Source organism: Acanthochromis polyacanthus, chromosome 10 (genome assembly GCF_021347895.1).
Source record: "Acanthochromis polyacanthus isolate Apoly-LR-REF ecotype Palm Island chromosome 10, KAUST_Apoly_ChrSc, whole genome shotgun sequence".
Classification (NCBI taxonomy): Eukaryota; Metazoa; Chordata; class Actinopteri; family Pomacentridae; genus Acanthochromis; species Acanthochromis polyacanthus.
Window position 1 is genome coordinate 19,112,615 of NC_067122.1, and position 15,366 is coordinate 19,127,980.

Here is a 15,366-nt window from a genome sequence, read left to right on the forward strand (position 1 = left end):
AGGCTGTGAAAATAAACTATGCAAATCTGAATTGAAACGGTCTACAAACCTATTAAAAATGTTTATGTTTTGTGTAGCATGGGACCAAAACTTGTCCCTCCAGACCTGATGAAATGTGCCTCGATGACGTGTTTGGGGCTAAATAAATGGAGCTGGGAGTGAGACGACGTTTGACAGCAAGGGACTGAGCAGACGGCGGGGTGTGAAAAAGAAGGGGACATACAGTGTACAGAGATGGGGGGGTGGGGTGGGGGGGAGCAGTCAGAAGCGTCTGGGACCCATTGAATCATTGATATTTGTCATCCCTCTGCTTCATTTTCTCTCTGTCATTTCAACTCTGCAACCCTGTCTTCTAAAAAATATGCTTATGTGCATCCAATCTGCATGAGCGAATACTTTTAGCTGGAAACATAATGGAGCCAAGATTATGCCTTTAACCAACATGACAAATACTCATACTGAATACATTTTCAAAACCGACTGCCAGTGCGTAGTGCTTAGACTGGCTGCCACTGCGAAACTTTGTCAACAGATTTGGTTTGTTTTCCCTACAATATCCTGTTCTGCCATGATTAATGTGTCGCTGGTTATGTTCTGGGCTTCTCAAAGCACTTTGTTATAGTCGGGGAAGGAGTGTGGTCTTGAATGCATATTGAGGAATTCAGTGCTGATTTAAGAGATAAGAGGGATGCTGTTGCTTGTAATATATTACCAAGACTTTAACCAAGTGTTTTATATGCTTAAAGGCATGTGGGATTGAGGAGACAAATTCATGCATCCAGGGAAACAACAGTCAAATTCTTTTCATAGCATGGCTTGTTTACTCATGCATGTATGTGTGATTTATGTATTTGTATGTCTAACCCTACTTATGTACATTCTGTGGGTGTGTATAAGGCTGTGTGATTTGGAGAAGGTATGTATATTCCGATTTTTCACATTGATATCTTCTACCATTCAATATTCACTCTCTAATAGATTCAGAATAGGTACTGGAACATTACCACATCACATGCAATCAAAAACGTGGTATTAGAGAATAAATTTGTTAAACCACTGACACACCAATTTAATACTGGGGTTAGACATGGTGTGTAATGTATATCCTAAATTATAGCCTTTTGGATTTACAACTCACATTCTTTTAAATTGCAGTTTCAGTTCAAAATGAATTCATTTTCTAGCTCTAGTGTCCACGATGATGTACAGTGTGCATGAACATACAAGACACATCGGGCCACGTCATATGTATGCGATTCCTTTTTTCTTGAAACAAAGGATGTGAAACAATTGTGCATCTGAACTGTAAGTGAACAAGAAACAGTATTCTGGATTCAATTTGTGCACTTTAATTTGGGATTTTCAATTGTTCGACTGACCGGCATTGTTTTTTTTGCGATGTGAAAAATGTATCTCAGGTAACTCCATTTTACAACAGTTGATAAACAACACTCTTAAAATGGAGATCCACTAGAATACAAGAGGCTTTCTGTCAGGTGCAGTACCATAAAGGCCTGCTGTCCTCTACAAACCTGAAGGGAAAATAAGGAATGACAATTTGGTGAACTTGCTGGGAAGCAGGGTTGCAGCTTTCTTTCCTCAGCCAGCATCATAAACAGCTCAGGGCTTTATGGACTGTTATCTCTTTTTGATTGATTTTCTGTCTGGATGCCATGGTTTTGTGGAGGCAAACACCTGTCAAATGTAGAGCCTGAACTGACAACCTTTACTCTTTAACTCTTTTGTGTCAAGCAGAGTAAGCAATCACTGGCATCACCAAACTGGTACATCTGCTGTCACAAGGGCATGGAAGCTCCCGGTAGCTTGTCCGACAGACTGGACCGACTTACCGGCCGGAGGGGTTCAGCTGCTTGATTTTCTAGCAGATACTGCAGGCGGTTTGCTGGTGATGACACAGGTGGAAACTAATGAAAGCAGTGTTTGCGCACAGGAAGGGCTGCTACAACACATAGTAGCCAAGTTTTGTTTGGGTCTGACGTGTGCAATACCTCCTAGAGGTTGTATCATGAGATACGCTGACTGTCAAGCCAGAGTTTTTAGTGTCACAAAGGTGACTCTTTTAACCTGGCTAGATCACCATGGTAACTGATGCTGCCAACTAACCTGCTCCAAATGAAGTCATGCTCAGAGTTTTTGAAATTGGTTGTAAGAAGCACCACACTCTCAACAATCCTTTTCTTCTCCATATTCTCTATGTAGATTCTCAGCTAAGAAAATACACAACATCTACAAACCTATTGAGCCATTCATAAGTAATATCTCTGCCTGAAGCCGTGCAGCAACGGGAGGAAAACCGTTTGCATTATGTTGCCATGGGAGCCTATACATGCATTAGGTGGTGATGCAAAAAAATGCATAAACCTGTTTTAATGCATGGTCTTCCTATTGTGCTGCTTGATCCATCTTAGTCTGCTGGTACTGCAGCAAACAGGACACAGATTAGAAAATTGATTATTCTGTTGGTATTTATTGCAACGAATTTTCAATCAGTCACAATAATTTTACTTTGATTTGACAAAAAACTAAAGGGCTTTCCTTATATCCTTCATTATGGGACAGTGGCCCAACTAAATACATGTTTTAAGCATCATGGGTAATCGTATGAAATTTAAAGTGGAAGAGCTCTAATGTGCAGCTGTCATATTATACACAGTGTTCCTCTTAGCTGGAGTAGCTGGCTCACCATATTGTGCAGAAAAAAAAAGTCAAAACCTGGTGGAGAAAACCCAGTTATCAAAGAAAAGTGATCACCATCATTGCAGTGCCAATTATCTCTGATTGAGGTTTTAGATTTTGAAAAGCAAGTTAATGCAAAGAAAGCCGGGCTACTTCAAATGCACTTTATAGTACGTCCCTTGGGGTAATAGTCTGGTGAATTTTCAGCTTTGTCACTTGACTTGCTCAGATATAGAAGATAAAGGTAATCAGAGTAATCAGCATCTGCAGTTTCCACTGTCTACCTATGCTTTCTTGTCCTAGGTATCATACTGTTTGACTTATGACAGATCTTGGGAGAGTTGATATTTTGATTTGTATGATAAGAGAAATGTGTTCAGACAAATTGGAGTGGTGTTTAATGCGATCATATGTGACCTTTGTTCTATCGCAAGAGGTAATTCAATCAAACCTCTCTCACACCGTCTGTCTGTCGACTTTGCAGCTTTGTCTTTGTCTGGTTTCCTTTAGGACAAAAATACTTTGACTCCAAAAAAAACAAAAAAACTAAGTGAAACGTTTAGCATTCAATGTGATTTTTGACAAGTTAAAAAGCCCTTCATATTAAGACTTGCTGTCTTTGCTCTGGAAAAACATTTCACACTGAATCGCAAAGCAGAGAAATTCTCCTGCACACACATGTAGCTTTTCTAAACATCTCCAATCAGTGATTTCACAACAGGGGCTGTGCCTGACAGACAATAGAATACACCTGCTGTGACACAATGATTAAATTGAGGCCAGAAAATTCCAAACTGGTACAGAGACACTACATTATTTCAAGTGTTTTTGGATAGCTGAGCAAGATATTACATTGTTTTCTAGATATTGACATTGCTAACGGAGTCTGGCCTACTGTATTAACATTTTTCTGCAGTGGTTTATTTAAACAAAGCAGGAACATTCATATTTTGCCTCTCACAATGAATTAGCACGTTGTAGGCCCTTCCCTAAGGGTCCTAATTGGACAAATGCACCCTGACCAGGATTTCAACCTCAGATCTCTCATGCCAAAGTCAAGGATGTTAGTCTCTGAGCTGTCCAGAAGCATTAAAATTCACAGCAGTGTAAGCTTGGCTAATTGTCATAACTCTGTAACAGCACCCTTTTAAAAGTAGCTTTATAGTCTCTCTCATGACCAAGAATATCTGCTGCATCTAATGTTAATGACTGCAAGAAAAATGATAACAATATGTTGGCTGAAACCTGAGCCACCGACAATTACACAGTGGACACAAAAAACTAGACAAGTTTTCTTGATGGAACAGCTGACAGCACAACTGCAACTAAAAATCCCTGTTTTTGAGAGGAAGTGGGGGCCAATGATAGAATTCCTGTCGTAGGACTCAACCTATGCCTGTATTTTCTTTTTCTTCATTTTGTATCTGATTTTGTATTTGGTATGATGCCCAGTCTCAGGACAATGTTAATGTTTTTGTTTATTTCATTGCCCTGTTATATGGCAATAAAGTTCTAAAAAAAAAAAAGTAGCTTTATGTAGTGTAGAAATTGTATGCAAATAAACCCATAACTTTTTCCAAGCAAAGCTATATGACAGAAGAGGCATGATGGCAGACCTTATAGTAGCTCATACAAATGGATGGACATCAGCACTGCACCACCTCATCAATTCCACACAATTCTCATTCATCTCTAAATTACCTGTCAGGTCAGAGTATATACATTAAAGAGAGGCTTTAGCAATGATAATGCAGCACTTGTTAGATGTTCTTCTGTTAAAGGTCAACATGCGTAGAGCATACAGACCACTTGACATAAAAGCCCATTGTCATGGGTTTCCAATAGTGAAGCCACAGCCTTAAAGGGAAACCTGTCCCAGTTCTGCAGTATCATTAAAAAAATCGTTTTCATGTAATTAATCCTGCATGGCTGCTTCACTGGTTTTTTTCATTTTAATTCTAGCAACCTAATGTGTGAAAGATGTGAAAATCTCACATGAAAATAATCTGAGTCACCTCATTTCCTCTTTTTTCTAGAAAGAAATTATGCATGTGGGCCTTTTTATTGCTTAAAACGTTTCCTGGAAATGACTTTGTCTTTTGGTTGAGCAATTTTAAGCTACTGAGTTTTGCCAGTGAAACCGTGAAAGAATGAACATATCAAAGCTGCAAAGTTTGTCTTTCTGTGCTTTTGGAACTTACAGAGGAGCAATTTAATGAATGTCTGTTTATAAATAGATGTTTACGTGGAGATTTGATACCTTTATTTTGAATAAACACTATAGCATTGTTATTCAGATTCATTTGCAGACTCTCCAAATTTGGAAACTCTGTCCTAGCCACATGTATAGACACCAGCGAAAACAGGTTGTTGTGTGGGGATGTGTGTGTTGTGTAAATGGGAAAATGGATCAAAGAGCAGGTCAGGACTGGTTATCATCCGTGCGGGGGTGTAGGAAGTCTCCATCGTGACTAATGGGTCTCTGTATCTAATTAGAAGACCAAACACACACATGCAGACACACTAACAGAGTGAGATTCAAACACTGGGTAGCCTTACTCTTCATATCTAATGACAGGAACCTTAAATTATATTTGGGTTTGTCAAAACCCAAAAGAGAAAGCGAGGACTGGACTACTGATATTTGCCTACATAAATATTCAAGAGGTTCTCTGAAGCAGCAACAGGATTATGACAGTAGCAGTAATGGATTACCAACAGGTGGGCATGTTAGTTAACTCCTTCACTCTCAAACCAACCTGCTTTTAAACTGACGTTCTTGCAAATAGGAGGACATTGTTTTATTGTTCCTTTTAGCTGCTTGTTTGTTTGTTTGTTAGTAGCCAGTTTGCACAGGTCACTTGTGGTGTGTCATTCTTCTGTGTTTGTTGTTGTGTGAGACTAACACATGGATATGTGTAGAAATCAGTAAGTAGAGTTTGTGTCACTGGGTTTTCATTTTAATCATAATGTGGGAGCGATGTGAAAATCTCACATGTTGATAGTTTGGGACTAGATAAATAAGTTCCTTAATTGTGCAGAAAATGCATATGGATCTTTTCTTTCTGGTAATGACATTTACTTTGGGCTCACTGAAATTATAAAGGTATTCTCAAACATTCCATCATCTAAACTGTAGCTCATTTGTGTATCTCTAAGCCTAAACTGTAATCACTTTCGTTGGCTAGTGCAATATGTAAGTTAAGCCGCTGTTTGTTGCCACATGTTCCTTTCCTTCCATTTTGTAAAGGGCTGGCTTCCTGTGCGCGCACTCTCGGTGCTGTCTAATTAGTGCGCGCACTCTCGCGTAAAGGTGGAAGCTGGTGGACGCTGAGCGGCTCAGAGGAAACTTGTGCAATGGAAACTTTGGCAGATATCGCCAAATGTCTGTCACATAGCTGAAATAATTTCAAAGTATATGGTCCAAACGAACTCTCCCAATGTCTGACGAAGGAGAAGAAAGCGACAGCGGCGAGAGAGTGCGTCTCTCCGAGTCTCCCTCCCCGCCTCTGTCTCTCGGTCTTCCCCGAGGATCTCCTTCCTCTCCGCGGCCCCTGAACCTCTTCTCCTCCGCCTCTCCGCTGCTGGGGGACACGGACCCGCCTTACCTCGCCACTCCGGAGTGTCTTCACCCGTCTCCAGAGAACAGGGAACTCGGGGACTCCACACACTTCACACCACCAAAGTTCCGCCGGCGCACCGGGGACACCGGCTCTCCACTTCGGTCTCGGCCGGCTGTGCGGATAGAGGAGGCGCACGACCACTACGATGAGCCTTTTTCCAAGTGGAGAGGACGAGGCGCGGCGAACGCTGATCGCTTTCAGCACCGCGGACAGAGACTCCAGCGGGCTCCGGAGCTCTCGGACTACGGGAACCACCACTCTGTTGAGCACATAGACACCGACTTCAACTCTGAAACCCGCCAAACGTGAGTCCTCCCTTTTATTCTTAACCTGCAATTTTAATTTGAACTATCCAGCGAGCAGCTTTGCGGCCTTGTGCAGAGTCCATGTGCTTGAATGGAAACTTTGCAGCTATGCAAAGAGGGTGCTGGGTACTAATTGGAAACCTGTTCTGGGTTGAGTGGATTTAATGAAGAGCACGTCCTAATCCACCTGGAATGTCAACAAGTAGAGGTCAGTTTTGGAGAGTGTGTTGGCCAGGATTTTTACTGAACCAGTCACACATTGTCTGTGTCAGTGATTCTTTGGATTAGGACAAGGTGCTTGGACATTTGATTGGCAGACTTTTGCAGTAAATGCATTAAATGAGTTTTATTGGAAATTACTTTGCATTTTAAAACATAACTTGTGTTGAGATGCAGTGGAAACCTAATCATTAGATCTCAAATATTTGAATGAGGCTTTCTCTGTTGCTCCCGCCCCCCTTCACTCTGTTAGGCTGACTATGTGGACAGCAGAGTGATGTGTTCCTTGTGAATGAGTGTATAGGTAGAATGAATATACTTAAAGAAGTAATGAGTGTGTGACTTTGAATTAATAAGTGTGTCTTTCCGCTCTAGCGCCAGTTTTGTTGTGTTTAGGGAGCATCTGGAATGGTTCCAAAACATAAAAGCACCAGTCAACAGGGACTGTGTGTGTCTTTGCGTGTTTGCGTGTGTCAGTCAGAGTAAAGTAGCAACACTGGGCTAAAATTATGTGACGCTCAGCTGGAGCACACTACAGAAATTGGCTTGCATGGTACATCCCAGCAATGTCACACTTATCACACACAAAGCCCTCACAGATACAGTCTGTCTGTGAGTGTGTGTGTGTGTGTGTGTGTTTTTTTTTTTTTTTTTTTTGCTCTGAAATTATGCACTAGTTTCCCTCATTTCTCAACTGTCTAATGTATTTAATTGCTTCACTGTGAGGCAAAAGGCTCACAGCACCATTTGGTGGGCCCAGTCTACTGCGTCCATGTAGGACACATCCACAGAGAACAAGTGGCACACACATGGTGACACATAATGGCTATTCATGTAGCACTGCCAGCTTAGCTCTGACTATCAGACACTGAGAATGGCAGAGCTCAGCTTTGGGTCTTTGATCTTCGCTGGTCTGCCTCTTTAATACAGCACTGTTCAGTTTTAAAAGGCCTTACTTGGAAAAAAGCATGTATGCTCTCACTGACTCACTGATGCCTGGCCAGGCTAAATATTAGGAGTGTGCATGTATGCATGCGTGCATGTGTGTATGCGTGTTAATGTGTGTGTTGTGTTAGAGCCTGTAAGAAGGGGTGAACATGCCTGTTTATCGTTACTGCTAAATTATGGTGAGCAACTCACCTTTGATCTTAGAAATTGGCAATTTGCTGCTTGAAAGTGTGTGTGCGTGCGCTGTTGCGTGCGTATGTGTCTTTGATAAAGGCAAGGAGGGAGCTGAGAGTGTAACTCTTCTCAAATATTCTGTTCATGTCTGTGCACTGATAAAGTGCAAACTCTTTAGTCAGTTCTGTAAATAATCCTGCTGAGTCGAAGCATATTCTTCACTCATTATCCTCAATATTTGAGTTCCAGCCTGATTCATCTTCTTCTTTCCCGTTTTTCCTCTCTAAATGTATTACCTGCACTGCTTACAAATGACTTGGCTCAAAAAGTTCAATTGTGAAGAAGAGGACTTTCTAAATAATTTAAAAAACTTTTGTTTATGACCAGAAATCTGACAGAGGAAGTTATTGTATCTTATTTTCTATATGAAGCTTCACTGTACATTTACATCTCATTATTTAGTGTTCTTGGAGTAATCATTGTAGCAACAAAAGCTGTATGACAACTCTCAATTTTTGATATTCATTTAATGGAATGAAACGATTGTATGTGGACTACAGGAATGGCACTTAACTTAGCTGCGAAGTTTGCAAAATCTGGAGTGTGACAGCACTGTGACTCAAACTGAACTCATAATTCAGTAAACTGAAGCCAATTAAGTGTCTGAGATGGCAGATGAACTGTAGCTCAAGAACCTTGAGGAAGGATTTTAAAACAAGCTGCAATGGTGTGTTGGAATCACTGGCAGAAATGGTGTAAAATTGACATTTTTTTCCCTATTTGTCAGTTTTGTTGTTAGTAGGAGAGGGAACTGCTTGATTGGACATGCACTTTGAGAGATCTGCAGGAAGCACCGACTTGGATACAGCATCAAAACAAGAACTAAGTAGATTCAGTGATGGCTGAATCACTGCAGTTTGTAGCCTCAGGATTATTAAAGTGTGCAGATAAGCTTGTCCATTAACACTAAATCAAATAAAGTGTGAAAAGGTTGCCACCACTGGTGATCCCACTATGTGTGAAGAGCCATTTTTACAACCCATTGATTCTCCATTATTTAGGGTTCAAGCTATGACCCTTTCACATAAGTTTACAATATGCTACTTAGTGTTGAATAATGGAAAGTGGAAGTAAACCGATGGATTACACTTAATGGGATGTGCATAACACTGACATCTAAAATAATGTCAACTGTGCACACAATTAACTGAGACTCCTTCATGTTCATGGCAGGAGTCATGTCTCATGAGCATTTTTACTGAACCTCAACTACACTGCTCTAGTCATATAACCCTAATCTTTGTTAATTCAAATTGTCATAGCAAAGACATCTCACGTATTGTTTATCCTGCTTACAATGGCATCATTGACCAAATGACACTTAGTTATAACTGTCATAGCTAATTCGTAGAGATGCCGACATGTTCATGGCAGGTGTTGGGTCATGGTCATGGTTCTGTGTCATGTCAGCCTTATGCATATTCCTTTAAGTAAAGTAGGACCAACACATGGTTAGCAAAGACAGTCAAACATACAGCCCACTAAAGAAGCATTTTTTTCTGGTGTTTGTGTACCAAAGCAAGGATTAAAATTGAGTGGATTTTGGATATATTTTCAACAACAGGTAGACAGAAAGGTAGTTCTTGTGAGACAGGATGAAGTGTGATGTATTTTTTGTTAGTTTAAGGAGGCCTTGGGAGCTTTTCTTTTTATGACATGGCATCATTTTGTTAACCTGTTTGGAAGCAAAGTGCTCTTGTTTGCAAGAGTGGTAATGTGGCTAATCTTATACGCGTACATTAGGAACTAAATAAAATCAATATTATAGAATCACACATGCATTTACGCAGTCCCTGCTTTACTAGCTAATCTCTCTCATCATTCTGTCCTACATACAGGGACACAGTTTCTTTCCATCTATCTCCATTGTGTCTACCTCCTCCTGCAATTTCGCATTGAAATGATGCAGGTAAATTCTATTTCAGATCCGAATCACAAACAGCCAAAGATGGATGGTGAGGGAGATGGAGAGGGATGGAAAATAGCGATTCATTACATGAATATAAGGTTATCTAAATGGGCTGGCAGCCAGTCTGTCCCTTTATTTATGAGGAATCTTACCAGTACTTACAGATGTGTTTGTGAGTGTTTGTCTGCATATTTTTGTGAGGATTCAGTGAGAAATTAGGCACACCTTACCGCATAATGCATTGTAGCAAATCACCAACGCAAACTATGGCTTTAAGACATGAACACTTTTCTGATGGAGTCAACAAAAAAAATATGAGCTTCACAGAGGTAGTGCTCGCTGTAGGGTTATTGTATCGGTTTGCATTACATTTTACAGAGACTGTGGCGTATGTGCACATTTTGTATGCATTGTATGAGAGAGAGAGTGTGAGATTTTGCCCTCTCACATTGATTGGCAGCCTTAGGCATGCACAGCTGATGTTGTAAATCGAAAATCAAGAGCTGTGGACCTTTCATACCCTTTAATCGTACACTGACAAATATATGTGTTCTCTCTCTCTCTCTCTCTCTCTCTCTCTCTCTCTCTCTCTCTCTCTCTCTCTCTCTCTCTCTCTCTCTCTCTCTCTCTCTCTCTCTCTCTCTCTCTCTCTCTCTCTCTCTCTCTCTCTCTCTCTCTCTCTCTCAGACACACACGTTTGTCTTGGTCAGCTCTCTTCATCTTCTCAGTTCCGCATCCTTTGACACCCCTAGGGAGTATTTCTACCTTGAACAGATTTCCATTTTCACCTTTTCCTTCTATGTCCTGCCGTCTGCACACACACACACACACACACACACACACACACACACACACACACACACACACACACACACACACACACACACACACACACACACACAAAGAAATAGCTCAAAGTACAAATAGTATTGTGTGCTTTCGTTATTTTTAAATGTGGTGGCAGCTCTTACTGTAAGACTGGACCTTGTCATTTGTCAGGTTATTGTCCCCATCTGAATTACACACACAATAGCAGAACTGTATTGAAAATCTTTTGGGAGTCTTATATGTGTACAGTACTAATCAAGTGTGGCTTTAAAGATATTCAGGTGTGCAAATAGGTGGGATTCTTTTTAGCGCATTCAATAAGAACTGTTCTGAATGACATACTGTCAGCATTGCCAAGATTAAATCTCAAGTCTGAATTGGTAATTCTCTTTTTTTTCTCCCCATATCTGGGGATTTTCAAAGCTTTCTCTTTTTTTTTCACTGTGTGGATCAAGACACACATATTGTGGCAAATCTTTGTGTTCTTAAAATACAATAGGGGGAGCACAATAGTTCTGATGAAAACCATTTTGCAGTAACAAGGGTGATTAGAAGGTGTTCTGTGCAAGCTCCCACAATGTGTCACCAGGGACCCTGCTCCTTTCAGAATAAATGAAAAACAGGCGTTGTAGAATATAGGAGGTGCATGTTCATATCTGTTTCCATGCATGCGATAGTAGATAAAGACAGATTCAGCTTTGGTCACAGAGTTCTTTGGTTGACCACTGATGCAAAGTGCGAATTTGTCATGCTGATGCCAATTAAGCTGACAGCTTCATCTCTGTCTTGCCAATCAGAGCTGTTGACCTGAGATGGCCCTGCACTGAGCTTTGACCCTGGTTGCGGCTCACTGATCCAGCCAGGGCCAGATGTATGACAGATGTCTTGGTAGTGCTTGCTGAGGTCAGAGGAGAAGTCTGTGTTAAGCACCAATAATAGTGTTTTTGAACAGTCCTGATCTTCAGAGAACATCCACATGAGGCGGCAGTCAGGACTTTATCTCGATGCATCATAGACATCTAGATATGACTAATGATGCTGTCTTTTCCGCTTTCCTCTAACATCTGCTCTCTTCCCGACCACTTGTCTTTCTTTCAATTTCCATTACTTAATCGCGCCTTCCTCTGACCTCGCCTTCCTTCTCTACCTCCATCTCCATCATGGTTCTTCTTGTCGTGTTGCCTAATTTCACTGTTTCTTTCCTGCCTTCCAAACTGCAGGGTGGAGGCCATGCACCGCCGGCACACCACACTGAGGGAGAAGGGGCGTCGACAGGCAGTGCGGGGTCCAGCCTACATGTTCAATGAGCGTGGCTCGCCACTCACTGCAGAGGAGGAGCGTTTTCTGGATGCTGCTGAATACGGAAACATTCCTGTGGTCCGCAAAATGCTGGAAGAGTCCAAAACCCTGAACTTCAACTGCGTAGACTACATGGGCCAGAATGCTTTACAGCTGGCAGTGGGTAATGAGCACCTAGAAGTGACCGAGCTGCTACTGAAGAAGGATGGTTTGGCCAGGATTGGAGATGGCCTGCTTTTGGCCATCTCCAAGGGTTATGTTCGAATTGTTGAAGCCATTCTCGGCCATCCTGCTTTCGGTGGAGGTCTCCGACTGGCTCTGAGCCCTCTGGAGCAGGAGATGCATGATGATGACTTTTACGCATACGATGAGGATGGAACACGTTTTTCGCATGACGTCACGCCCGTCATCCTGGCTGCTCACTGTCAGGAGTACGAGATTGTCCACATCCTTTTGACGAAGGGGGCCCGCATAGAAAGGCCACATGACTACTTCTGTAAATGTTCAGAGTGTGTGGAGAAACAGAAGAAAGACTCGTTCAGCCATTCTCGGTCCAGGATGAATGCGTATAAGGGCCTGGCCAGCGCAGCCTACCTGTCACTCAGCAGTGAAGACCCTGTGCTCACCGCCCTCGAGCTCAGCAACGAGTTGGCAAGACTGGCAAACATCGAGACAGAGTTTAAGGTGAGGAGGTTTCTCTCTTTCTTTGCTTGTGTGCATGTCTTTTACTAGTGTAGGAAAACAGAATTTTGCTCTTCAGGAGATACGGATGGAATACAGTGACAAAACAACTTTTAATCATTTTGTGTAGCAAAAGACATAACTTTAAAAGAAGAGCCTATCCCAGCTGACTTAGGGCGAAGGCAGGGGACACCCAGAACAGGTCGCCAGTCTGTCGCAGGGCTACACTTGGAGACAAACAGTCACACTCACATTCACACCTACGGACAATTAAGAGTTACCACTTAACCTCAGCACGTTTTTGGACTATGGAAGGAAGCCAGAGTACCTGGAGAAAACCCATGTATTTACAGGGAGAACATGTGAACTCCACACAGAAAGATCCCAGGCCCACATCAAGGTGAGAACTGGGGATCTTCTGGCTGCAAGGTGACAGTGATAACCACCAAACCACTGTGTAGAACTAATCAAAGTTAGATAAATCCCAGCGAGTAATAGAAATACTTTCAGCGTGCAGGAACATGCAAATTATTTTCCTGAAAATGTGCACAGTTACATCATTTACAATGTAATATTTTCAGTTAATCCCAATAGAACAGTGATATTTTGCGTGTACAATGCACTTGACATTTCCTAGATATGAACTCATTGTTGTACTACTGCAAGTTACAAAGTCTGGCAGGTTACAGAGTTTTGTGTAATGCCATTGTTAGGCCGAACTGTTGTCCTCTTCAAGTTATCAAAAATGCCACAAGTTCTTTAATGAACGTGTCAGATGGTGAATAAATATTTAAACTTGACTTGTAGCTTCTCCCTTTGTTCTGAGTAGGGTCTATCAAATATTGCATTTTGCAGTAATTTCAGTGACTTCTGGTGTGTGTTTTTTACAGCATTGCTGAGTTTTTATGCAGTTGTGAACATCATCATCTTTCCTGCTGGTGCAGAAAGAACTGAAAGAATATAAATAAAAGATGAAATCAGTGATTCACTATCCACTGATCTTTAAGAATCCAGGTATTCGACTTGAAACGAATTACGAAATGGAATTGCTACCATATTCCATCCCAGGAAAGGACATTACCACCTGCTGGGGTATTTTTTTTATAGCTTTATATTTAAATAGAATGGGTATATAATGCTGAAAGAAAATTTGCAGATCTCTCAGCCAATGTTTCTCCACATTCCTCCAAATGACTTCCATCTTGAATGCATTTCCCAGAACAATGAGAGTCTTTTATTACCATCTGATAGCAATGCAATCTTTCCTCAGGTCGCGGCAAAGTAAGAATTGCAAAGTGGAACATGTTATTGTTTGATGGATATTAGAGCGATATTTGTGCACTTAAACTGAGAGAAAAGATTACGTTCTGTACACTACAGTCAAGGAATCCTGTCAGGCTACAGTGATAACGCTGGTGGTGTGAAAATATATGACTGTGTTTGTAAAAGTGTACTTGTGTTGCTATCTTGGTGAGGACCAGTTTGAGTTTAAAACTTGTGAGTCAGGACATTTTGGAAAGAGCTTTTCATAGTATGCTAAAGGTCTTTAGACTCTTCACCACATTTTGTTACTATGCTGTGACATTTTGAGGATAAAACTTGGCGTGTAGGTTAACTTTTAAAATGGGTTTAGTTTAGGATTAGTTTAAGGATTGTGGTTGTGTTGTGATGGATAAGTGTTCAAACGTGTGTGTGTGTGTGTGTGTGTGTGTGTGTGTGTGTGTGTGTGTGTGTGTGTGTGTGTGTGTGTGTGTGTGTGTGTGTGTGTGTGTGTGTGTGTGTGTGTGTGTGTGTGTGTGTGTGTGTGTGTGTGTTGGAGAAAACTCGTGATGTGTTTTATACTTAAATGCGGAGCTGTCTTCTCTTTTAAAGCAGGCTGATTGGTCGGGGCTGGTGGCATCGCTTGCACTGTGTGGCAGGAGTGGGTTTTAGGCAGCATCTTGCTCTAAAAATTACATAAAACTATTATTGTCCCCCAGTACATCTCAATCTCAGTGGATCTCAACTCAACACATCTCATCCCTTGTTTGTTTGAGAGAAACGAACAGTTCTACCAAGAAAAAGAATAGAGGAAAAAGGAAACAATTTCATAACCAACAGACGTCCAACCTCATACATAACAGCCTACACAGTTCAAAATGCACTGGTACCTACAGTCTTTGCATTCCACACAGAGCAAATCAATAAACTTGCCTTGCAACACTGATAGCTAATCAGGTGCAAAATTTCACGAACATAGCTGTCATCCTTGAAAATGTTGATGACGGTATTGCTAAATGCCTCCTTCAGGGCAAATTGTTCTTGTTGCGATATCCTGCAAGGCAGACCTTTTCCACAGCACCATTTAACAGCAAACATGGGAAATGGAAAAAATACGAGCTCGAAGATAGTCCTTCTCTTAGTGCCATTGAAACTGAAATGTACTGTACAAACAGGTTCGCCCCTTAAGTAAAATACACAACAGTCCAGCAGGCATGTAGTACTATTGCAGCAAAATATACCTTTTTACACATAGACAAAACTATTTTTAACTCACTGGTGATGTGCAAACATGCTTCCTTATGCTAAAATATCAGACACATCTCTACCAACCCTGTTATTTCAAGCCGCGACCTCACCACTG

General features: G+C 41.4%; 1 protein-coding gene across 2 annotated transcripts in view; it reads left to right on the top strand.

Moving 5' to 3' along the window:
* The window catches only part of LOC110957769 (short transient receptor potential channel 7), a 94,624-nt gene that overhangs the window by 26,320 nt on the left and 52,938 nt on the right, over positions 1-15,366 (top strand). The window contains exons 1-2 of one of the 2 annotated variants that reach the window (XM_051954786.1): positions 5,975-6,625; positions 11,984-12,746. In XM_051954786.1, the coding sequence (XP_051810746.1) occupies positions 6,138-6,625; positions 11,984-12,746 (1,251 nt within the window). In that variant the 5' untranslated portion in view covers positions 5,975-6,137. Of the gene's footprint in view, positions 1-5,974; positions 6,626-11,983; positions 12,747-15,366 lie in introns of those variants that run through there. The other variant, XM_051954787.1, reaches the window with a different exon arrangement.